Source organism: Anabrus simplex, chromosome 7 (assembly GCF_040414725.1).
Source record: "Anabrus simplex isolate iqAnaSimp1 chromosome 7, ASM4041472v1, whole genome shotgun sequence".
NCBI lineage: Eukaryota > Metazoa > Arthropoda > Insecta > Orthoptera > Tettigoniidae > Anabrus > Anabrus simplex.
In genome coordinates this window covers 194,658,354-194,679,658 of record NC_090271.1, presented here as the reverse complement: position 1 = coordinate 194,679,658, position 21,305 = coordinate 194,658,354, and the positions used below count along the sequence as shown (strand labels likewise).

At 40.0% G+C, this 21,305-nt stretch overlaps 1 protein-coding gene across 2 annotated transcripts in view; it reads right to left on the bottom strand.

Annotated features, from left to right (window-relative positions):
- Positions 1-4,858: 4,858 nt before the first annotated feature.
- The window catches only part of LOC137496888 (retinaldehyde-binding protein 1-like), a 148,293-nt gene continuing 131,846 nt past the window's right edge, over positions 4,859-21,305 (bottom strand). Inside the window, exon 8 of one of the 2 annotated variants that reach the window (XM_068228520.1) lies at positions 4,859-5,133. In XM_068228520.1, coding sequence (XP_068084621.1) covers positions 5,102-5,133 — 32 coding nt within the window. In that variant the 3' untranslated portion in view covers positions 4,859-5,101. The remainder of the gene's footprint in view (positions 5,134-21,305) is intronic. The other variant, XM_068228519.1, reaches the window with a different exon arrangement.

Sequence of the window (21,305 nt, the reverse complement as noted above, 5' to 3'; positions counted from 1 at the left end):
CTGGATCATGAAGATTAGGTTATGATGATTTCATAAAGTTTGACTTGATAAGTTCTGAATTTTGTGATCAAATAAAATATTGTGTGTAAATTTGCAGTGGTTAGATAATTGCTTTGTAAAATGTTAAGTAAGTGTTAATCATCAACAGTTTTGTGACAGCAATGTGTTTAGAATGTTATCTGAATAGGAGAGAATGAATACTGAAAATAAAAATATATTAGCATACCATAAAAAAGAAATGTGATGATGGGTCTGTGAGACCCAACCCGTTTACTCATGTAACTTTTTGTGACCCGTGCACTGGCGGGTTAAGCTAGTTTTAAGTTTACTTCATTATCATGGTACTGTAAATAATCATTGCCACTAGGATATTTCCCAATATTATTGTGATGTATCTGTTAATAATAATTTTGTTCCTGTCCTATATTGTAGTGCTTAAAAAAGATGAAAACATGCAACAACACACACAATGCAAGATTTTACAGCTCCCTAAATGTATTTTAAACTGTTGAATCTCCATATGAATTCATCTCTGTCCAAAATTTAACAGTTTACACTGAATACTGTATTTGGCAGATTTCCCTACTGAAAGTCTATAGATGTGGGCAAGTCTGTCAGTTACATACAATTTTGCTATTGCAATAACTGGCCACTTTACAGCTTTGAGACATTCCCCTGGTGAAAATATGCCATTTCTTGTAAACCTCAATGTTCTCAAGGGGACGCTAATGTAGTAGACCTATTAATGACAACAGCCACATTCTTCTTTCTCAACATTAGGGGAAAGCTGGCAGTATATATTTCAGATTCAATTTATATCGTCTTGGATATAAGTGGATTTCTACTTTGTTGTACACACAGGCTATGTTCATGAAAATACCATATCTGCTGTTTGTTTTCATAATAATTATTTTTACGGTACTATGGCCTAATATATTATCATTGATTTTAGAGATTTATGGAATAGTTGTCAGATTGGTATTCTTCAACAAGGGCGCCCATGCCCGGGGGCAAGGGGGAAAGGCAAAAATCTAATGTAGTCAGGTGGTTTTCTTTCAAGAAAATGATTTAAAATTTGGTCGTACGTAGAAGTGGTAGTACCACCCCCCACAACAGGCAGAAGATACCATGGGTGGTATTCTACCGTAGACTACAAGTCGCCATTCATCTTCTAAAATATTAAAAATACTACATACCCCCAGGTCTAGCCCCCCCCCCCCCTCACAAACTGTCATATGGGTGCCCATGTTCTTCAAGCATTTTTTTTTTTTTTGGTAAGTCTACCATAGATTCTTACGGCATGTTGCCATGTCATATATGGATATATAGCATGGACTGTATGAATGTTTGCGTGAATATGGAACTTATATATTGTGTGCTGGAAAGATGTTTTGTGCAAAATCATTGTCTTATGAATATTGAAGTAAGATTCCATGTTTTGGAATTTCAAGTTAAGAGATCTTTTATCATATTTTATCTGTATTTTTCCTTTAGTACTGTTATAAAATATTAATATTATATAACTGAAGATCTAATACTTGGATTTAATTTGAGATATATTATAATAAATCTGATTAATTTTAGTGTAAAATTTTGCATTTATAATCATGCATACTATGGTAGGCCTACTCCAGTATGTCAAATCTGATATAATAAATAAATACAATGTTGCAAGAAATCAGCTTCATTTCCCATATCAAATCTTATTTACATTGAATCAATAACAGTAAATTTCTACCTTTTTGATATGGTACTTATATTTGCTTTAAGCAAATGAATTAATTTACAACACATGTTACATTCCATTTGGAACATCTTCAGCTATATTACAATGCTTAGATGAAATTAAGCATACCAATGTTTTTAAGAAGATAAATATAATCGAAACAGACTTTCAACGTATTAGGTCGTGTTACGTACATGTAGTACGTGTTGAAGAAATGTAGCTCAGATCCTTTCAAACAGAACAAAGATGACCTAGGCCACCATAGCTCAATTGGTAGAGCAACCGACATGTTGAAAGTCTGTTTCTATTACAATGCGGTCGTGAAAATTCAATATTCATTGACTTGCCCCACAACAGGCGACTTAAACGCACTCTACAGTGTGCTAGCAGCAGTGCCAGACCTGTAGCTCAGATCCTTTCAAACAGAACAAAGATGGCCTAGGTCACCATAGCTCAATTGGTAGAGCAACCGACGTGAAATCGGGAGGTTGTGGGTTCGGATCCCACGTGTCCGGCTGGCCATTTTTGTTCTGTACTTAACATTTCTTCAACACGTACTACATGTACATAACACGACCTAATACGTTGAAAGTCTGTTTCGATACAATGCGGTCGTGAAAATTCAATATTCATTGACATGCTCCACAACGGGCTACTTAAACGCACTCTACAGTGTGCTAGCAGCAGTGCCAGACCTGTAGCCCAGATCCTTTCAAACAGAACAAAGATGACCTAGGCCACCACAGCTCAATTGGTAGAGCAACCAACGCGAAATCGGGAGGTTGTGGGTTCGGATCCCACTGGTGTCCGGCTGGCCATTTTTGTTCTGTACTTAACATCTCATCAACACGTACCACATGTACGTAACACGACCTAATACGTTGAAAGTCTGTTTCGATTACAATGCGGTCGTGAAAATTCAATATTCAAAGATAAATATACTTTGTAATTTCACCTAAGCATTTTAATATTGCTGAAGACGGAATTAAACATTTACTGTAAATGATCCATTAATTTGCTTAAAGCAAATTATAAGTATCAAAAAGGTGGAAATTTACTGTTATTGATTCAATGTAAATACTTATACAAGGTCACAAATTGATGACCACAATATGGAATGTTTGATATTCATGCTATTTTCTGTATGTACCGGGTACTGCATGAAATGAAAATACAGAGCCTGTTTCCAGTCATTTGACCAGGTCAGGAATGGACTGAATGAAGCCCCCTTCTAGCGGCGAGGATGGGAATTGTGCCAGCTGCCGAAGCCTGTCGCACTCCTCTGGGGCAATGATTAATGAAATTAAATGATGTTGGAGAGTGCTGCTGAAATGAAAGATGACAGGAAAAAATGGAGTACCCGGAGAAAAACCTGTTCCGCCTCCGCTTTGTCCAGCACAAATCTCACATAGAGTGACCAGGATTTGAACCACAGAACCCAGTGGCAAGAGGCCGGTGCGCTACCGCCTGAGCCATGGAGGCTCTGTATGTATTGTATATCTGCACTAATTATTTAGTGTTTTCAATTGGAGTTCCTTTGGTGAGCAGAATTCTGGATTCAGCAGAATTAAAATTATATTTGATATCTTAGGTAAGGCAAATAATTTTGATCATAATCCAGTTCTTACGTCAAATTAAATGCACACAACTTCCCTTCATGAAACATCTGTACTGTTTATTTCATAGAATTTATTCTAAGTATTTTTACATGTTATCTCTTGCTGAGTGATTGCTGTTTTTCTAGTTATTATATGTGGAAATTGGTCTGCAGAATCATGAATAAGGAATGTTTTGTTATACAGTAACAGTATTTTCATCTAGCTTTTAACCTTGTTGCGCTAAGCAGCATATTCTCTTCTTACCTGTTATGGTCACTTTTTTATTTCAAACATCATTAATATTTTGTGTTAAAACTCTTTTATCTTTCAATTTTTTTGTCAGCCGGCTTTCCACCAATATTAGAGCAAAGTCAGAACCACATAGTGTTAAGGCATATGTTATGAAGGTTGAATTTAAGAAGAAAGAGTTATCACTAAGTAGTCAGCAAATTTTAAAAGTAAGGACAGGTTAGTATCACATATTACTTAGCCTGGATAGATGGGAGTGTCAGGAACACAATAAAAATGAAATTATTGTCTTTGTCCTGAGGTGATGCGTATCTTGTTAGGCACACCCTCAGTATAGGTGAGCTGCACAACCCATTTTAACTACATACCAGCCATCCTGCCATTCCTAAATCACTGGATCACTGGCAGTACTGGGAACTGAATTGGGCCTCCGAGGATGGCAGCCAATCATGCTAACCGTTATGCTATGGAAGTGTAGATGATTTTTTTTTTTTTTACAAAACTGTCTCCGAAGGGAAGTAGCTCAAAGAACTCAGTATATCCACATGACAATAATGATAAACATTACAATAATAATTACAATATTAAAATATAACAATATGATATAAAATTTCAAACGACACCTAGAGTTGTGGATTAGGATGGTGATTCAGATTTTGACAACTCTTCCTTAGGACTGTGGTGACTATCTCGTCTCATACAGAAGATGGAATGTGATTTTTTTTTCCAAAATTCCTCAAAAAGTAAGGTATAGCACCTCGTGCTTCTATCAGTACACCTACTACATGAACGCATTTGAGCTTATAACTGTCTTTGAAATAATTAACAGTACTTTCACAGATAGCTTTCTTTTCTTTATCAACCTCCTCAGCTTGTTGAAGACCAACCTCGAATCGGACAGAAGGGTAAATTATTATGAAAATAGAAGAGTCTATTGTTGCGTATGAATTGTCAAACTCAGTTTCGAGACAGAAATTGACAGAGCACTGAAGAAATTTAAGGAGGAACAGAGTTCCTGAAATTGATTATAAACCCTTCAGAATTATTGGATACCCTGGGAGAAATACCATATTATTGCCATTCCATTTACCAAGTAAAATGCCTGAGAGAGGAAGTGCCATTGGAAGTTCCAGAAAAGTGGATCATTTCTAGCTACCAACTAAAGTGGAAAGAAATTATTTTCTCCAAGAAATGATTTTATTCTTTTAATTTTACAAACTCAGTCATGGAAAAAAATGCACAAATGAATGGAAAAATAAAGGAACATCTTGTATTTGCTTGATGGAAGACAATGGTGAAACATCTTGATTCTTGTTTCTTAATCTTCTTCTGTCACAACCTTCATTTGATCCTCCACATACTTGTCAGGTGAGAGCATGATGAATGTCATGGAAAGTAGCTGAGTGCTGCGACTATTAATCGCAATGTGGAACAATCGTATTCCTCCGCTACCTATTCTTCTTTATTACGCAATGTATAAATTAAGGGGTGACTTGGAACTGCAACATAGATGTAGAGGCTGCGTGTCTCACGCCTTCACAACACCCATCTTGTCCCATTCTGAAAAGAAAAGAAAAAAAAAGAGTTATAACCAGTGATGGAAAAAGTACAAAATAAAAGTAACTGGGCTGAATTACAGTTATGTGACAAAAATTTTACTCGCTTACCAATGACCAATTAATTTTTCAACAAGTAATCAGTAATCTTACTATTACAGTTACTTTACAGAATGCCAGTCTTTAGGAAATTGCTGACTTTTCTTTTCACATGGGTCTGGAATCATACCAAAGATTTTGAGGAGAAGGGTATTACATTTTGTGTGGTACTTTTTTTAGCATAGACATACTAAATGGCTATCATCACTAAGTATGACTAAGCATGGTACCTTGAAACTTTCAAAAAGATTGTTCCCTAACAAAGTTTCCATTTCACTCCCATGTTCTCATTATTTTGAGGGCCAAGTAACTCAAGATATTGAATTCAAATAGGAAAGTGGAAATTATTTAACTGTTTCACAGTCACATGCTTCTTCGGCTTTCAATTATCGACCCCGTGCAAATCTAGGAAGTCGTAGTTCACAATCATCAAACTCTCAACCGTAAAACAAGGTGTGATTAAATGAATGAGTGTGTGACGTATTCTTGGCTTTATACCCATGGTGTGACGCATTGCTAGTGCTGGGCTCCAAAGTTGCTGAACTCTCGATGTGATGAATATCGATTACTACAATGTAACGATAACAATTTTATTTCAAAAGGTAAATTACCAGTAAGTCCGCATCTGTGGTGTAGTGGTTAGTGTGATTAGCTGCCACCCTCAAAGGCCTGGCTTCGATTCCAAGCTCTGCTACAAATTTGAAAAGTGGTTTAAGGAATAGAATGGGGTCCACTCAGCCTCGGGAAGTCAACTGAGTATAGGGTGTTCGATTCCCACCCCAGCTATCTGCGAAGTGGTTTTACATGATTTCCCATTTCCTTTTCAGGCAAATGCCGGGATGGTACCTAACCTAAGGCCACGGCTGCTTCCTTCCCTCTTCCTTGTCTATCCCTTTCAGTCTTCCCATCCCCCACAAGGTCTCCGCCGTTGGCTGTCCTGAGAATGGTTTTCCATTGTTTTCCATTCTCCCGCACTGAGGATACCAGGACAGTTCCTAGTATAGAACACGGCCGCCAATTCCCTCACCTTCTTCGAACATTTTCACTGTGTTAAATCTCCCTGGCCTGAGCAACGGCGTTACCGTCTAGGAGGCCCACTGTCCCCTTCAGGGACAGAATAAAAACCTGTGTAGATAGATTGATAGATAGTTAACAGCACATGAAAAAGTTAGCCTTCTTCTTTCTTCCTGATGTAAAATACGTCTATAGTTTCGGAACTGATGAGTGTTAAAAAATGTAACAGTTTGTAAATAAAAATAGATAACATGTGCAATGATTATGCTTAATATTTCATTGTAAAGATATATGTACCTAGCAACATGAGTCTAACCTCAGTGTGAAGTCGATGGGTGATGCATTAGCACCGCCATTTTAAGGCACAAAATTCGCCGTGTTGCGTTTCTAACAATTTAGTATAACTTTGAACTCCGGCATGGGAGCACATTGTGTGAGGTGACATTTGATTCATCTGAGTAAGTCGTACAAGTATACGTCAAAACAGAATCAAATAGTGAACCACGTGGTGCGGAGAAGCGAGAAAACGTTCTCTTTCGCAAAATACCGCGACATTTGGACATTAAATGGCTTCAGAATGATCGAAAACGCATTGTAGAGCACAGAGTAGCGTTTAAGAATTGCAAATAAAAAGACCAAAATCACCAATATCGAGCGTCAAAATGCTCCTCGGGAGCATCTCAAAGATGAGATGGCTGAAGATTGTGAGGTGAAATTCTTACTGCTGGAGCCCCATCCGAGTGCATCTATTTCGCCAGTGGTGAAAATTGGGATGTTGCGATGTTGTCAGTACTTTTCTATCCAAGATGAACTAGTAGTTGGTCTTATTCTATTCAAATCCATATTCGATATTTGAGTATCGATATTTTGTTTCCATACTTTGGTGGTAACGTTACTGTGAGATGATGTTACCGATATCGAAAAGATCGTTAGGAAAAATTAAGGAATATTGGTATTAATTGAACAATGTGTACCCAATTATAATTAAGATCAAACTTCGTGAATAATTATTACCGGCCGTAAAAGAAACGCACAAAGTATTTTATTGCAGAGAAAGGGTGGTGACCGATCACAAAGACTATGTCCTTATATTATTCACTGTCTCTTCGGTTATCTGTGTTGTATGTGTGTCTTGCATGAGTTTAGCCGCTGTTGGCTTGTTGCATGTTGTAGACATTTTTACTCTGCGGGTAAATCTTTATTTTACATCGCATAAATATTTCTGTGTTTGTGTTTTCTCGTGAAAGTGAAAATGGCTCCTCCGACTAGTACAGTGTGGATGTACTCAACAGAAATAGTGCAGTATCACAGTGTGCAACCAATGTTCTAAACACGCCAAGTTCAGTGAAAGTACAACAAACCTTTGATCATGATTTTACACACAATAGGCCCTATTTTGATCGTTATATTTGATCCTCTTAATTATTTTGCTTCTCTTGGAACTTTGTGATCCCAAATTTAACACAATTCAATGTAATTTCGAATCCTTGTATTTTTGAAAAATATAATTTGATATAGAGAAATAAAAATATTTTGTTTTGATAATATCGGCATATCGATACTTCCATTAAGTACGATATCAATATTCAGTATCGATATTTTAGTTTATCGGAACGTCCCTGGGCGGAATATGATTTGGAACTCATGGTCTTGAAGATGTGTATATTTGTTTAAAATTAAGACACAACATATCAGCAAAAAGGAAATTTCAAACCCAGGTTGACAAGATATTTTATTTTCACAATACCTATCATGTAGTACGTAAACTTTGTCAAAACTTGCAGCCGTGACCGCGACTCAGTCCCAACCGATCTTTCTTTTTATAGTTGCTTTACGTCGAACCGATTCAGATAGGTCTCAAATGTCAAAACATATCGGATGTAATGGTTTTCAGGCGTTTGCTCTATTAACCAGCGTTTCGTCTTAGGCCTGACACTAGACACTAGATGCTGGTTAATAGAGCAAACGCCTGAAAACCCTTACATCCGATATGTTTTAACATTTTTGACATGCTCTATTGATGAAAAATATCTAATTTAGAATTTTCCATTCAGATAGGTCTAATGGCAACAATGGGGTGGGACAGGGCTAGGACGAGAAAGAAAGTGACCGTGGCCTTAATTAGGGAACAGCCCCAACATTCGATTGGTGTGAAAACGGTAAACCATCTTCAGAACTGTGAGTCAAGTTGTAGCTACTAGGTGTTTACGTTGGAATTTGTGGAGATTGTTTATGTAGTAAAGAACTGTATATTGTGTGCACTTACCTTGATTAAATGGGTGTGATAAGAGGGGAAAGAAACGCCAGGATATTCGTAAAATGTGGATAGCTGGTGGCCGGGCAGGTGATACTCGGAATCTTACCACCTGCAACCCCCACCCTTCCACCATGGCGCAACAGCCTCGAAAGGCCTTGGCCTACCAAGCGACCGCTGCTCAGCCCCAAGGACTACAGACTGCGAGGTGTCGTGTGGTCAGCACGACGAGTTCTCACGGCCGTTATTCTTGGCTCTCTAGACTGGGGCCGCCATCTCACCGTCAGATAGCTCCTCAATTGTAATCACGTAGGATGGCTGAGTGGACCTCGAACCAGCCCTCAGGCCCAGGTAAAAATCCCTGACCTGGCCGGGAATCGAACCCGGGCCTCCAGGTAAGAGGCAAGCATGCTACCCCTACACCGCGGGGTCGGCATCTTAGCACCTGCACAATATGTTTCAAACAAGAGAATTTTGAAAGAAAGTCATCTTCTGCGACGGTCAATTTTAATGTGGTTGAGTGCAAATGTACATCGAATATCTGTGAATGAAAATCCACAGCCTGTTTCCAGTCATTCGACTGGGTCAGGAATGGAACGAATGAGGCCTCCATCTAGCGGAGGATAGGAATTGTGCCGGCTGCCGAAGCCTGTCACACTCCTCTGGGGCAATGATTGATGGAGGACAGATGAAATGAAATGAAATGAAATTATATTGGGGAGTGTTGCTGGAATGAAATATGACAGGGAAAACCGGATTACCCGCAGAAAAACCTGTCCCGCCTTCGCTTTGTCCAGCACAAATCTCACATGGTGAGATCGGGATTTTTTGAACCACGGAACCCAGTGGTGAGAGGCCGGCGCGCTGCCGCCTGAGCCACGTAGGCTCTAGGATAATACCGTGTCTGTTAATATTATGTTTATGTGTGGCCAAGAACGACTGCTGTATTCGAGTTCTGTATATCGATACAGTTATGGCTCAGCGCTCCGTGCTTCTATCTAGTGAGCACTTAGTCAACTATAAGAACGTGCTTTACGGTTATATACTAGTGCTGCCTGGTGTTGTATTGATTAATTTATTTATCAGAAATTCACCCAATTATCTGCGTTCTCCCACGAGGATGACAAAAGCGAAGGCATTCACATAAAGACAAAATATGAAGATTTCTCATATGATTAAAATAAATTAAAATATATATCCACTATAAAGGAAAATAATGTCAATTTTAACGGCCTTAAGAACGTATTAACTGGCGAGTTTCACGCTATTTGTAGTTCTGGTAACATGTGTAGGAAGAATTTAACAGTTAGAAAATATTATTAAAATTTACTTAGGATCTCTTCAGCTAATGGAGTTTCACTAATCAATAATATAAAGTACGAGTAGAATTACATTGGCTTTCTGAAACCCGTCGAACGCTAAATGAGCAGTTTTTTAGACATAAGTTACTGGCTGCTAGGTTAATTGCGTAATATAACTCTTATATCAGCCACCTGATGTCGACCTAAATCGTTTTAAGTGTATTATTTATCAGCCAAATATAGCCATGATTCCATCGCTGGAAAATTGTAGACATCCTACTTATGAGGCAAGAATCGATATCGGTAGACGTAGGTATTTTATAATCACTTTTTGTTAACGGTGTATTCGAAACTTCTCTGATAATAATAATAATAATAATAATAATAATAATAATAATAATAATAATAATAATAATAACGTAGTTCGGGTCATGTGACTGTAAGCTAGCATTCGGGAGATGGTGGCTTCAAATCCCGACTGAGCAGAGTGTACTTCGGCTCCACAAAGGCTAGTTTTACTGGCCTTACAGCTCTGCATTCGGGAGGTGGATGGGATAGTACCCACCGTCGGCTGTTTTGAGAATGGTTTTCCGTTGTTTTCCATCTCCTGCACTAAGACAAATGCTGGGATAGGTCCTTTTATAGACCATGGCCGTCATCCCTTCACCTTCTCCGCACCTCAAATCATCGCTTCATTCTCCTTGGCCTGAGAGAGAGAGAGAGAGAGAGAGAGGGCATAACGCTCTAAGAGGCCCACCCCACCCCTTCAGGGTACGGAATGAAAACCTTTTAGCAGTAGTTCAAATCCCACTGTCAGCAGCCCTGAAAGTAGTTTTCCGTGGTTTCCCATTTTCACGCCACGGCCGCTACCTGCCCAAATTTAACCCTTTCCCATCCTTGTCACCGAAAGCCTTCTGCATATTAATGAGATGTTAAACCACAAGCCAATAATAATAATAATAATAATAATAATAATCAACATCATCATCATAATGACAATGTAATTTCATACGTAACTATCGCTGAGATTGAGAATGCAAAATAGCTGTTGGTGAAGATAAGATAACAAATGAAATGCTGATACTAGGAGGAAAAACTTTGCTAGAAGCAACAAGAAGGAAAAATATCAAAGTGATACTGTTCTTTACGAAGAGCGATAAAGAAAATGTAGAGAACTACTGACCCATAAGTCTGCTTTCACATCTTTAATCGCTTCTGACCATGATTGTTAACTAACTGGTAATTTGTAGAAAAAACTGCAATTTTACAATAAATATGAGTTGCTGGTGGTAAAAAATTAAAATCTTGACTGCAGAACTTGTAAAGGATTTTTAGAACTGAATGTACATCACGAGTTTTGGATAGAGCAACTTGACCAGAACATCCTAATGTGACTTACCAGCACGTTTAACGTTTAAACTTTTAAAACTTTTTGAGAGACAAATGTCCGCCTGTGTGGTGTAGTAGTTAGTGTGATTAGCTGCCACCCCCGGAGGCCCGGGTTCGATTCCCGGCTTTGCCACGAAATTTGAAAAGTGGTAAGAGGGCTGGAACGGTGTCCACTCAGCCTCGGGAGGTTAAATGAGTGGAGGTGGGTTCGATTCCCATCTCAGCCATCCTGGAAGTGTTTTTCCGTGGTTTCCTACTTCTCCTCCAGGCAAATGCCGGGATGGTACCTAACCTAAGAACATGGTCGCTTCTTTCCCTCTTCCTTGTCTATTCCTTCCAATTTTCCCATCCCCCCTCAAGGCCCCTGTTCAGCATAGCAGGTGAGGCCGCCTGGGCGATTTACTGGTCATTCTCCCCAATTGTATCCCCCGACCCAAAGTCTTACGCTCCAGGACACTGCCCTTGAGACGATAGAGCTGAGTCCGAGGGAAAAACCAACCCTGGCCGGTAAACAGACTAAGAAGAGGATGAAGAAGAGATACAAATTTTAAGAGATTTTCGAAAGTACCTTACGGAAAGAAATGCCCATCCTCTGTACTGTCCCTTTTTAACACTATCAACAACATCCCAATTTCGACGAACGATTGTGAACGAAACTTCTCACAAATGAACTTGATCATGACTCCAACAAGAGCATCATTCCATTTAACCGCAGGTACAAATCTTACGATTATCGAGTTGGTTAGCCCTCCTATAAGACTCTTTAAATCTGTGGATTATGCGCCCTCAAACCCCATCAATCCTCTAAACCCACCAAATCTCCTGGCCAGAGAGAAGGCGTTACCTTCTAGGTGGACCGCCCCTCCCCTTCGGGGAGAGGAATGAAAACTTTCCCCTAGTCCTATGGATTATGTGAAATCATGGTTCCTTAAAGGACGGCGTCTGGTGACAGAGAAAGCGTGAAGATGCAAGTGATCGTACTCTACTGACCGTTCCGAAATTCTTGTAAGCAGGTTATCAATAAAATATATTATCAGTACGTGTTTATATTTGCTTACGCGTTCGTCGTATTTTAAAATGCAAATATATTTTTTAGTTCAAACTGAGAGGACCTCTTAATTATTTTTTTTAGAAAAGGTAAGCTTTGGTACAGCTGACACAAGCTAAAGTCTTCTACATGGATATTCCTTCTCGTTGTTGTTGTTGTTGTTTTCGTTGTTGTCGTTGTTAATGATTTGTATTAGAAAGGAATAAATTTCTGTCTGTCAGCGCTGTACACATTATTTTAAGAACATGGAAATAACCCGATACTCTTATCTCAGACTTGCCGCTTGTGCCATCCGGGCTCATTTTTATATTTAGTAGCGGGCTCAAATGACGGATGTCCTTTCTCTCATCATGTGATAATAACACGCGATCTTTTAGGATTCGAATCCCGTTCGTCTGAGTGTAATGTCAGTAACTAATCCAGCGGACTAATCATGCCCAAGAGTGAAAATTATCTGATAATATGTACTAATATATAGTATATCCTAAATACATAATTGCAATTCATAGACCGAAAGATTTGGATACGCGGTTTGGGTCACGAAGCTGTTAACTAGCATTCAGGAGTTAGTGCATTTTTTATTTTATTTTTACAAGTTGCTTTAAGTCGCACCGACAAAGATAAGTCTTATGGCGACGATGGGACAGGAAAGGGCTGGGAGTGGGAAGGAATCGGCCGTGGCCTTGATTAAGGTACAGTGCCAGCATTTTCCTGGTGTAAAAATGGGAAACCACCGAAAAGCCAATCTTTAGGGCTGCCGACAGTGGGTTCGAACCTACTCTTTCCCGAATACTGGATACTGGCAGCACGTAAGCGACTGCAGTTATCAAGCTCAGTGTTAGTGGATTTGAATCCCACTCTCGGTAGCCCTGGTTTTCTGTGGTTTCCCATTCACACACCAGGTAAATGCTGGGGCTGAATCGTAAGGCTACGGTCGCTTCCTTCCCAATCCTAGACCTTTTCTATTCCATCGTCTTCATGAGGCCTGTCTGTGTCAGTACGTCATAAAACAAAATAGGAGAAATTGTAATTCATGGGATCTTTGTATAGATGTCTCTAGATTCGTAATTAGGCCTTTCCTCTCCCATCGTCGCCAGAAGACCTATCTGTCTCGGTGCGACGTAAAGCCAATTGTACAGTACACATTCGTAATTGGTACAGTTCCAGCATTTTTTATAAAGTGAATGGAGGAATATTACATTCAAAATTATTGCTGTCGGAGTAGTGATTTGAACTTCGGATATCTGAGTTGTGCGGCCCCACTCACTATCGTGGAGACAGAATTAGAAAATATATTTATAAAACATTTTAATATTATCTAGTTATACAGGGAGAAGTGTTGAAATCTTAAGCAATAAATAATATAAGTTCATTGTAGTTATAGACAGATGTGGACATTAAAAACGAGAATGGTCTAAAAAGAAAGCAATAATTCATAAGTTTGAGCATAACTAGAGTCAGTTTAGTCCGGCCCCGCGGTGTAGGGTGTAGGGAGCAACGCATCCGCTTGTCACCCGGGTTCGATTCATGGCCGAGTCAGGAATTTTTAATTGTAATTGATTAATATCCCTGGCCTGGGGACTGGGTGTTTGTGTCTTCCTTAACGTTCCTTCCCTCACATTCAACACTTTACACATCCGCAATTACACTTACACGCAGGTTCCTCTAAAATGGTGCAAGTAGTGGTAGAAGATCTGTAGAGAAGATCTGTCAACGCCACGAACAAACATCATTAAAAAGAAAAAAAGAAAGAGTCGGTTTAAACTGATGTATACAGTATAGAGAGTTTTCTTCTCATATGTATGAGTTCGCTAACAAAAGGACTACTAATAAAAAATATGTATCGGCCACGGACAACCTTGTCACTGCTGAAGTAGTAGCTTATCTATCCGATAAATAGGCTAGCCGAAGATATTCTGAGCTCAAGTTGACGATTCGATCAAGGCGTAGTCCGGTATTACTGTATTTAAAGCTGATCAATAGGCTACACCAGTCTCATCACGTATATTTACCGCCGCGTAAAAGAATACCCAAGGTTGAGCCAAAAATAAAATACATAAAGGAAATCAGCTCAAAGGAGAGAATAGTGAATCGAATTCACAGATAGATTCTCTTTTAGCGGCTATTTAGTTTTATGGCGATTGTATTTTCATGACTTATTTGGAAAATGAATTCGTTTAGTAATGTATTTATGATTGATGAAATGGCGTTGGCTTTTAGTGCCGGGAGTGTCCCGAGGACATGTTCGGTTCATCAGATGCAGGTACTTTGATTTAACGCCCGTACGTCGTGATGATGATGATTATGGTGATGAAATGATGATGAAGATGACACATCCAGCCCCCGTGCCGGTGAAATTAACCAATGATGGTTAAAATTCCCGACCCTGCCGGGAATCGAATCAGGGACCCTTGTGCCCAAAGTCGAGCACGCTAACCATTAGCCATGGAGCCGGACTTTATGATTGATAAATGCCTCGTGTATCAAACTGTAGATGAAAGCAAGTTCGTGGGTTCGATCTCATCGAAGATATCCGATTTTCGAACACCTCGAGCTACAGTTTAAGAACTTCAAGTTGGAGCTTTCTTTTCTTCAGATATTATATTTCTTTAGCCGTTTGCAGCCAATCACTAGTCTACTCCAGGGAACAAACACTAACTAAGAACATGCAACAAATCGATTCTAACCTCCAATTGTATCAGGTGACTAATGAACTAATATTATAAGTGAAGTATTTTTATTAGTCATGTATAAATCTTTATGAAACAGAATTTGATTAATTAATGATAAGTTTTATGAGTTCTAATGAAATGAAAATGAAATGGCGTATGGCTTTTAGTGCTGGGAGTGTCCGAGGACAAGTTCGGCTCGCCAGATGCAGGTCTTTTGAATTGACTCCCGTAGGTGACCTGCGCGTCGTGATGAGAATGATATGATGATGAAGACGACACATACAACCAGCCCCCGTGCCAGCGAAATTGACCAATGATGGTTAAAATTCCAGGCCCTGCCGGGAATCGAACCCGGGACCCCTGTGACCAAAGGTCAGTACGCTCACCATTTAGCCATGGAGCCGGACATGAGTTCTAATATTATTAGGTGATATTATTAGTTAGTTTGATGAAACAGGCCCCTGACGGTAGGTTTACCGGCATGTAAAAGAATTCCTGCGGAACAAAATTTTGGCTTCTCACCATGCCCGAAAACCGTTTAAATACTTAGTGGGACGCAAAACAAATACATTTAATTACAGTAATTATGATTACAACAATGTATAGCCGGGTTGAGTGGTTTAGACAACGAGACGGAATATCCACGTAGAAGATTTTAGCTTGTGTCAGCTGTAGTAAAGCTTACCTTTTCTAAAAAGATAATTAAGGTGACCTTTCAGTTTGAACTCGAAAAAAAAATCTGCAGTTTAAAATACAACGAACGGGTAAGGAAATATAAACACGTACTGGTAATGCCTTTTCGGTGGCCATACCATTAGCCTTTTATTTATTTTTTATTCCGTCATCACAAAGTCCCTTCAGGCGAAGTGGTCGTAAAGGAATTGCAGATTCTATTGAGCCTGGAACTGAACTTCCTCACTGTCCTAAATATCCTCTTCCTCCAAATGATTGTTCTTCATTTCAGGATCCATGTAGCTCTCCAGACATCTCGACAAGTTACAAGCACATATTCATATGTTCTGTAATCTAACCTAAATCTCTCGTTGGCCGGGCTGAGTGGCTCAGACGGTTAAGGTGCTGGCCTTCTAACCCCAACTTGGCAGGTTCGATCCTGGCTCAGTCCGGTGGTATTTGAAGGTACTCAAATACGACAGCCCCGTGTCGGTAGATTTACTGGCACGTAAAAAGAACTCCTGTGGGACTAAATTCCGGCACCTCGGCGTCTCCGAAGACCTTAAAAAGTAGTTAGTGAGACGTAAAGCAAATAACATTATTATTAATCTCTCGTTGTATTCATACGTTTGTTCCATACCAGTATAGGCTGTTCATGGCCTAAAAGTTCTTGGACGGCGAATATGCACTGTCTCCTCATCACTATTTGAATCACAGTCAACCATTTCACTGATCTTCATAATTTTATGCCAAAATAAAATACCACTCACTTTGGTTTCGCTAATAATATGGATTATGAGTCAACACACACTAATAGAAATAACCCCGATAATATGAGTTACTGTTATTAGTCATGTTGTCTATGAAACACTGTACTAAGATTATTAGGAACATCTACTAATAATTTTGACTCTTAAACTAATTACTACCGGGCGAGTTGGCCGCGCGGCTGTGAGCTTGCATCCGGGAGATAGTAGGTTCGAATCCCACTATCGGCAGCCCTGAAAATGGTTTTCCGTGGTTTCCCATTTTCACACCAGGCAAATGCTGGGGCTGTACCTTAATTAAGGCCACGGCCGCTTCCTTCCAACTCCTAGGACTTTCCTATCCCATCGTCGCCATAAGACCTATCTGTGTCGGTACGACGTAAAGCCCATAGCAAAAAAAAAAACTAATTACTAATATTATTAGCTAAAAACTTGATGAAACATAATACTGTTTGTCCAACCCTTGTCCCGTTTCTCAACGGGGTCGGGTACGATGTGAGATGAATCTCTCGTGGCGGGTTTTTATGACTGGATGCCCTTCCTGACGTCAACCTCATAAGAGGAGCTAATGAGATGAAATGAATGACGTGGTATATGACAGCAGGGAGAGAGCGAAACCCGGTGCCGGCACGTAGCCTATTCCTGTCGAATAACACCATCGGGTCTGCTCAAGACTTAACGTTCCCATCCGACGGACGAATCACCATCAACAGCGTCATATGCCCTCACTCCATATGAGCACTGCGGAGAGGTTTGGAATCTAATCCAAGCTTTTGGCACGCAACCTAGTGACTAGAAATCGTATACCACCACCTCCCCTAACCGCCAACATTCTGATGGTGAATATTTTTTCGCCCAACGGGACACGAACAGGCTAACCACGATGTCAGACCGTTTAGGCTTCAGCGCCTTAACGATCACGGCCACCAGGCGGGCATATGAAACATAATACTAATATTATTAATTAATAGTATTGGTTTTTATTAATAATATTGGTGAAATGTGTTTTATGAAACAGTACCTTCAAGTAAGTTACAGTAATACATGACTGAGTCTGGATCGAATCCGTCAACTTGAATCAGAAGGCTAGGGCTCTACCTCCTGAGCGACTGAAATGGGCAGTTACTGTCATCCATCAAACTACTTTCATTACGAGTCGAGGATTGTCGTTCATGGGAGGGAGAAATACTCCATAATTCTCACATTCAGAGGAACCCAGTCGGATTCTTATAAAATCATCCCCCAAGTAGGGTTGCCATACGTCCTGAAAAAGCGGGCTTGACCCACCCAAATTTTTAATTTCCTGCCAACATCCTGAAATGTTACAATTGTTGGGAGGGGAAAATTAAAGCTCTTCTCCTTGCGCATAATAATTTCGATTTTTTTTTTTTAATTTCTATACGGTGTAGAAGCATGAACATTGACTGCAACCACTATAAAAAATGTGAAGCGTTTGAGATGTGAGTCTACAGATGCATATTAATAATTTCCTGAACAGTCCACACAATAAATCATGAAGTATTACGGAGACTGAGGAAAAATGTAAAAATTATTAAAACAGTTAAAGAAAATAAAATTTAACTATCTGGGGCACATGAGACATTTTGAGAGGTTTGAACTCTTCAATTCATACTTAAACAGAAACTAGCTAACACAAGGGAACAATTAGGATTGACTGGCTTAAAATGTTGGAGATTTGGAGATTTGATTCAATATTTCATCGACAGAACTACTTCAAACTGCGGTATCTGGTCGGTACATTGAGAAGAAAAATAATTTAAGTAACTTCCAAATTCAATCAAAAATGTGTTTATTAACTCTCTCCGGCAAAGAGCAGTGCAGAATGATCTCAGAGCACAGAATCTGTGACCTGTTTCTAAAGTCGCAAGAAGTCCGAGTCCTCCTTCCTGTATGCTTAGTTCAGAATTGACCGGGCGAGTTGGCCGTGCGCGTAGAGGCGCGCGGCTGTGAGCTTGCATCCGGGAGATAGTAGGTTCGAATCCCACTATCGGCAGCCCTGAAAATGGTTTTCCGTGGTTTCCCATTTTCACATCAGGCAAATGCTGGGGCTGTACCTTAATTAAGGCCACGGCCGCTTCTTTCCAACTCCTAAGCCTTCCCTCTCTCATCGTCGCCATAAGACCTATCTGTGTCGGTGCGACGTAAAGACCCTAGCAAAAAAGTTCAGAATTGATAGGATCGAAAGACGCTACCAAGGCCCATCAGGGCTGCAGCGCCATGGGGGATTGGGGGGGGGGGGGTCCAAAAGAACAATGCAAATATAAACTAAACTGTACAAAATAAATCCAGTTTAATGCTTTTTTTAATGCGCTATCCTCAAATATTGTCGTTAGTTATGTTTTTTTCAGCAACGGGAGTTATGGAAAGACATATGTAGGCGCAATATTTCCTGAATTTTTGTTACTGGTGTGCCAATCCTAAGTTGCCTGAACTTCACGATTTCTTCTTGAACGCAATGAAACATGCTGGCAACGTGCCAGCTGCCAAATAACTTGCAGTCCTTGAGTTAAGTGTAGGTTATATTTCACTCCCTCGCCTCGCTTCCATGCATGAACGCTCGTTGACAATCTTTCTCGTGGAACATGTACACTCACCGCACAGAAGATGACTTTCTTTAAAAATCCTCTTGTTTGAAATGGGATGAACAAATTGTGCATGTGGTAGGATTCAGCCACCGGCTATCCATAGTTTACTAATACCCTCGCATTTTGAGAGTGTGCCGGACAATTTTTGTCTGGTGAGTGTTCTTTTTTTTTTTTTTTTTGTTTTTTTTTTGTATTTGCTTTACGTCGCAGCGATACAGATAGGTCTTATGGCGACGATGGGGCAGGAAAGGCCTAGGAATGGGAAGGAGGCGGCCGTGACCTTAATTAAGGTACAATCCCAGCATTTGCTTGGCGAGCAAATGGGGAAACTACAGAACACCATCTTCAGGACTACCGACAGTGGGGTTTGAACCCACTATCTCCCGGATGTAAGCTCACAGCTGCGCGGCTCTAACCGCACGGCCAACTCGCCCGGTCTTTGGTAAGTGTACCTGTACATCTCACCATCTTATAAATTTAAAAGAAAATGGTCCTAGGATCAAGTAAGAGAAAAAATCTACAAACAGCAATCGAACGGCTAGAAGTCTGGGTCCAAGATAACGACTTAAAAATCAACAGAAACAAAACTGTGATGATGATCTGCAGAAAGGGAGGACGATTGACAGCGGAAGACGTGATAACCATACATGGAGAGGAATTAGAAAGAGTAAAATACTTTCCGTACCTAGGGATCACCTTACAGACAACCGGACTATCTTTCTATACGAGGAATGTATTGTATAGTATAATGGAGCTACGAAAACTCTCACTGACAACAATGGAACTATTCAGGATAAAAACAATGCCAATTGGCATTGAGCTATTATGGTAACATCTTAAAACTACTACTTCTAAAATGTTTTCATCCTTCCCTGAGATTTTTACGGTGAAGGAGATGCTCGGAGAAGGTGAGGGGTTTGTCGGCCTTGGCCTATACGAGGAACTGTCTCGCCTAAGTGCAGGAGATTGGAAAACCATTCTTAGGACAGCCGACGGTGAGGACCAGCCCTTTCCCGTCTCCTGATGCAGAGGCGTAGAGCCACGGTAGCGCCATGGCCACCCCTCCTCTGCTCGGTTGCAGAGCTGCTGGCTTCACTCGAGTTAAAGAATTTCTGCGGGGTAAAACTCTGACGCCGTAGCGTCAACTTAAAATCTATATCAATTAAAAGGACGTACAGTACTATGTATAATACAGATGAGAAGTAATTTCGAATTTGCCGATAATCTTAGTAATTAAATTCACGTTCATTTTGCGAGTCATTTGACATTCCGGTATATTTAGGAAGCCTACATATATGTACTATATGCGTACAGTTTCATGACAGGTTGTTATACCTGTTGGTGTCCATCTCCATGACTAAATGGTAACGTCTGGTTCAAGCGGTTCCGGGTTTGATTCCTGGCCAGGTCGGGGATTTTAACCTTAATTGGTTAATTCGTCTGGCTCGGAGGCTGGGTGTTTATGACGACTTCAACACTACAAATCATCTTAGGTAAGGCCCCATTATCACAGACATGCAGGGCATGCATATAGGCCGTCAACCCGAAGAAACCTGCACCAGGCCTCTCCGGAGGCCGTACGCCATTATTATTATTATTATTATTATTATTATTATTATTATTATTATTATTATTATTCCTATTGGCATTCAGTATGGAGTTTTTGTGAATGATTAAGTCTTCCATGACCCCTTCACTCCCATCCTCCGACGGAAATATCGTCGTTGCGCCTACGAAAACCGATGTATAATAATAGTTTGGGGAAATACTGACCCGCAGCACATATACAGTATTACGAAGAGCGATAATTCCTTGACCATATTCGCACAGTATTGAAGCTTAGATGACAGCAACTCGACGGCCAAAGATCTAAGCAAAAATATTTCACATAGTGATTTTTGGATGCGCAACAGCAATATGTAATCTCCATGAGTGGTAATCAGGCGTCTTAATAACTTATAGACTTTGATTGTAAGGCTAGTGTATGACTAAATGTGGAAGTGAGAACGGAATGAAGTTTGACTATACACAATGGGATAAATCGACAGCATCGTTATTTTCTGCATGACAGTTTGGTGACCTTGCAGTTATAATTATTATAATGGCTAGCGCTAAAAATGTGCTTTTAGTTGAATATTGTAATTATTGCTACCACATGAAATCATTGTCGTCACTATACCTTGGTTTATGAGTTACTAATAGATTCTGTTACTGTTGACTGTATATCGACTGTTCATCCTTCGGCAACAAAAGGGAAAAGAAAAAACTGCTAGCGAAATAAAAAATCGAACATGACTGTTTTGACGTAGAATGAGTTTCGAGGTGATAACTACTGTAGAAACAAAATATCTAAT